We start from the raw sequence: 5,101 nt of genomic DNA on the forward strand, positions 1-5,101 counted from the left end.
ACCCTAGCCGCCGCGCCCCCTCCGAGGCGCGCCAGATCGGCGGCGGCGGCCGCCCGCTGCGGCCGCCCCGGATTGATGCCGCAGCTGCCGTAACGCGGGGGCGGCCGATCTGAGGCGGCGGATTCGGGGATGTCTTCCGCGCCGGTCGTGGGGTCGGCGTTAGAGCGGTACCATCAGCATCGCGGAGGTGGCGGCGCCGCGGCGGCCAACGGCAGCACGGTGCGTTCCGCGCGGTTCCTTGCGTGTGCGTGTGTGCCGGGGTTGGGAGGGGGGTTTGGTGCGGTTTTGGTATCCGATGCTGATGGTTTCGTGTGTCGGGTGGGTGGCCGGTAGCTTGCTTTGCTTGTTGAGTCTCTCATGGCTTGAGCTTCAAGGATGCGCTCCTCCACTGTGCTGTTGGCCTGGAGGGGTTGCTGCTTCAATTACTATTAATAGGTCGGGTTGGACCTATGTTGGATTGTGTTGGAGGTGACAGCTCGTAGAGTTTCCGCCCCTTTGGTCCTCACTCCTCAGCACCTACGCTCGTCTGGATTGGTGATGATACTGGTGGATTACTGGCAATGCAGCTCAGGTTCGGATTGCGTGTAGGTGAATTTACCATCGGGGTGTGGCAACAAATACAACATAGAAGTGCATTTCTAGAAGGGGTTTTGTTGGTTGCACGATGGCGAGAGGAGCACTGTGGGTGTGATTCTGCCTGGAGAACTGATATGCACTGTCATTCCAGTTGAATGGTGTGACTGCGCTAAGGATGCCATAAGGTTTTCGACGTGTTGTTGAGATAAGTGATATTAATAAAGTTGGCAGGCTGGGAAAGGCAGAACAGGCATTCGGGTTAGGGTATTCGTGGTATGCAATGTGGAGCAAAAAAAATGGTAAGAATATATGATAAAGTATATGGAAAATGAAGCAGTGTGCGATGCTGTGGTTGGAAGAAGCAACAGTACAGGGAGGGGGGGGGGATTTATGGGTTGATATGAAAATACACTTACCGCTGCAGACCTGCCATCAATCATCTAAAATGTGTACATTCTTTATGGATCAATGGGCTTATAGATGCAAAACATGCAGGCTTCATGGAAATACGAAAAAAGACATTTGGCGTTAATGTGCCAGCTAAGATACTTAATACAACAATTTCTTTTGAAGAAGCACATACTAGAGTCCACTTCAGTTACTCCTAAGACCTAAAAACCTGTTCTTGCTTGCCACATTTAGCATAAAGCAGGACGTTTCCCGTTATTACTAGATCTCAAGTAAAAATAATTAACTGAGCAGGACGTTTTCTTTATTGCTCTGGCCATGCTACTTACACTGGATTGGCCTTTGATGGTACATGATTAAATACTAGGATTTTGGGGTGGGCTGCACATTGCAGTCTTGTTAACTCTATTCATCATTTGCTGTTTGTATTACTACATGTCTGATGCTGTAACCATTCCAATTTCCAACCAGGTTTTCAAGAGTGGGCCTCTCTTCATATCATCCAAAGGTAAACCTTTATCCCCTATCTGTCTCTCTCAACAGTGTTTCGCACACAGAGCTCATGTCAGGTTATTTCCTTGATGGAGCAACCGGGTTTAAGTATTTTATCAATCACATGTGCACCATGAACTAATTTTTTTCCCCTGAATGGCACGTAAAAGGCTACTTCACGCATGAAAAGGAATCACTAATGCTTGTATCAAGATTTTTTTTCCTCCTGTTCTTCTCCTAAGTCATTTTAGCAACTTAAGTGGGAAATAAAAATGGAAATCTGTTATCATGGATTAGACACTAATTCTTTGAATTGTTTTTTGCTTGACTGCAAATCAACCAACTAAATGACCCTTCCATCTATTTGCTCAAGCAAATTGATGTCTTGAAATAATTACTTAGGTAAATCATGTGAGCAAAACTTGCTCTAAAATTTTTAATACATGCTGTGAGACACTAGTTTCTTTGGCTCAGTTCCACTTGGTTTGTTGTGCTCTTGTATGAAATATTTACTTCTATCGATACTTCTTAGTGTTTATTGAGAAAGAGAACTCATGCATCTGTGCTTTTTAGGGATTGGATGGAAATCATGGAAGAAGCGTTGGTTCATCCTCACACGAACATCATTGGTTTTCTTCAAGAGTGATCCTGTTAGTACCTCTTTACTTAACTTTATTTATTGACAGAATTTTATACTTGGCCTGATTGGAACTTCTATATTACTCATTTCAAAGAGAAATTCCCGTGACATGCAACATCTTAGTTCTTGCAAGCGTACAACTTAAAACATAATTTGAGGGTAAATGTCATAGACTTCCAAAACTGGTACAATGATACTACTTATTGATCTGGTAGGTTAGGACTTGGATACTTCTCTCCACATTGCATCCTTGAAATTCATTTTTTGTCTGCATGCATGCAGAAATTAACAATACGCAAGATTCTCCTTGTAGCAGACTGCTTAGTGATTGCACTAGTTGATATCTTTATAAGTTGAGGTCTTTTGCGCTATGTATCTTCCACGCAGCAAATAATTTTATCATGTGCCACAGCTTCTTTTGTACTGTGCTTCTTCCTTGCTTTAGATGTATAATAATTCTCTTATGTTTTCGGATTTGATAGTTCTGCATATTCATTACATCAAATGCCCAGTTATCTGGGAATTATAAACCACATGCTATTATAATACAGCAGCAAGTCCACAATGAGGATTTGTTTATTGCCTATTAAGTTAGCTAAATTAGATGAGGAAGCTAGAAATTTAATTCTTTAATTAGACTTGCATTCAAATCAGTTCCAGATTCTTTAAAGAGAGGACGATGATTGAAACAGAATAAGCAGAAGTTAGAAGTACATCTCCTCGCCTCAGCCAGACAACACCACCCTCATGACTGCTAGCCTTCACCCTTGGCCTGCAACCACACCCTCTGCTCCAATTCCACTCTAGCCCATGGAGCATGATTCTTAGCTGTCCCGAGCATGGAGCAGTTTGTTCTTGTTCCCTAACATTCTTATTGGAATTTAGTTGAGCTATGTGATAACCATTCCCTTTTTCTTCTCTTGTTATTCTACCCATCCAATTTGTATCTTGTGTAAGAACACCTTATGTCACTTGATAAGTAACTTACTGTTGGAATTGTAGAATACCTTGCCCCAGAGAGGTGGTGAAGTGAATGTTACTCTAGGAGGAATTGATTTGAATAATTCTGGGAGGTATTTATCTCATTCTTGTTCTTCCTTTTTTATCTTCCTTTTAGTCGGGGTTGTGCATCAGTAATATTGTATTAAGAACACTTCTAATTCGCAGTGTGGTAGTCAGAGAAGACAAGAAGTTGTTAACTGTCCTTTTCCCAGATGGCCGTGATGGTCGTGCATTCACTCTTAAGGTACTCGGCATTTCTTTTTCAACTTGATAATTAAATTCCTCCGATGAAAAATGAGAGTTTAAATAACAAAACATACTTTATTGCCTTTGTATATCTTTTCAAAATGTTCACCGCTGCGTAAATCGTAAAACAGGCTGAAACTTCTGAAGATTTATTTGAGTGGAAAACAGCATTGGAAGAAGCTCTTGCACAAGCTCCAAATGCAGCTCTTGTGATGGGACATAATGGGATATTCCGTAATGACACAGCTGACACATATGAAGGATCTATTCCAAATTGTTGGTGTCTTAATCTGTCTCATTTAGTCCTTCTCAAGTTTGGACTTTCAATGATGCCTTTCCCCGTTGTCCGCAGGGAGAGAGAAGAGACCAATCAAGTCATTGGTGACAGGCAGGCCAATTCTGCTTGCACTTGAGGATATTGATGGCAGTCCTTCTTTTTTAGAAAAAGCCCTGCGCTTTCTTGAGAAACATGGTGGGTGACAAAAACTATCTTGAGCCTGAAACCTTTACATGTTGCTATGTTAATTTCTTTGTCATGAATTTTGATTGGTTTCGCAAATCTTCTCTTGCAGGAATAAAAGTGGAAGGAATTTTGCGGCAGGCTGCAGATGTGGAAGAGGTTGACAGGAGGTTGCAGGAATATGAGCAAGGTTGGCATCAATTTATTTTGAATCGTATTATCAAACAGTGTTCCTAAGGTGTTGCTAGGCGACAAGGTGGTCATGAGGTCTTTGGCGTCCTTGACGCCTTGCCAAATTCAGTGAGAGTGAAGGAGGGAGGGAGGGAAGGGAGAAGAGAGGAAGGTAACTGGCCAGCAAATCGAAGCTGCCTGTCCCTGCTGACTCCCCGTGGGCAGAGGTGGGCCCAGGATTTTCGGAATGGACATTCAAGATTTTCAAAGGGTGGAATTTTTTTTTTGACAGCTTAAAGTACTGATTCGTAACGAATAATTGATTCATAACACAAACTAGAAATTGACATGATATAGATGAACTAAATGATCAATACGGCATCATCTCAAATCAGTAGTGGCACTATCTTCATCTTCATGTTTCAGACCTAATAAAACAAACAATCGCAAATTGCTCAATCAATATATCAATATATTGCTGAAGTCCCGCAGTTTGTAGAAGTGTTGAACTGTTGATGGTTCGATGCCGTGGCTTGCTTTGCCAAATTGCCGAAGCTCGGAGAAGAGAAGAGAGAAGGCAAAGGTGCAGATTGGTAAAGGAATGGAGCGCTCCCTGCTCCGTCACTGGTAGTCCTGCTGCCGCCGCTGCTAGCGGCCGCCCACGGGCTGCGGCCTGCCGCTGTTGCGCGGACGCGCGGAGTTCACCGTGCGCTTGGCCTCTGGCCCGTGCAGCGGTGTCGGATTCCCCTTGCTGTCCGGCCGTCGTCGCTAGGCGAAGGGCATGCTGCATGCCTCCGGGCTCTGGCAGTCTGGCCTCCCCGCCGCCACCAGCATTAGGAGATGAGCACTCTGTGTGGGTGTGGATGTCTGTGTGTGACTGTGTGAGTGCCTGGCTGTGACAGTCAGGGGGAAGGGGAATGGCTGGATGGGCCAATTGAGGATGCGAGAAAATGGGCCATTGGGCCAGCAGGAGTGGGGTAGTAGAGAGGAGGGAAGCAGGTGCCCCGATGGGCTTTTTCGGTTTGGATGGAACGTTAGCCTGCTTTTTTTTATTTTTTATACATATACACATGGATATACTATATATACAAAATCTTTTTGCAAAA

The 5,101-nt window shown here is 44.0% G+C and overlaps 1 protein-coding gene across 1 annotated transcript in view; it reads left to right on the top strand.

Annotated features, from left to right (window-relative positions):
- Nucleotides 1–114: 114 nt before the first annotated feature.
- Nucleotides 115–5,101, top strand: part of LOC101774724 (rho GTPase-activating protein 7) — a 12,662-nt gene continuing 7,675 nt past the window's right edge. The window contains exons 1-8 of the mRNA XM_022823103.1: nucleotides 115–219; nucleotides 1,456–1,492; nucleotides 2,050–2,126; nucleotides 3,119–3,189; nucleotides 3,284–3,362; nucleotides 3,496–3,640; nucleotides 3,717–3,836; nucleotides 3,937–4,014. Coding sequence (XP_022678838.1) covers nucleotides 130–219; nucleotides 1,456–1,492; nucleotides 2,050–2,126; nucleotides 3,119–3,189; nucleotides 3,284–3,362; nucleotides 3,496–3,640; nucleotides 3,717–3,836; nucleotides 3,937–4,014 — 697 coding nt within the window. The 5' untranslated portion in view covers nucleotides 115–129. The remainder of the gene's footprint in view (nucleotides 220–1,455; nucleotides 1,493–2,049; nucleotides 2,127–3,118; nucleotides 3,190–3,283; nucleotides 3,363–3,495; nucleotides 3,641–3,716; nucleotides 3,837–3,936; nucleotides 4,015–5,101) is intronic.

Source organism: Setaria italica, chromosome IX, assembly GCF_000263155.2.
Source record: "Setaria italica strain Yugu1 chromosome IX, Setaria_italica_v2.0, whole genome shotgun sequence".
Classification (NCBI taxonomy): domain Eukaryota; kingdom Viridiplantae; phylum Streptophyta; class Magnoliopsida; order Poales; family Poaceae; genus Setaria; species Setaria italica.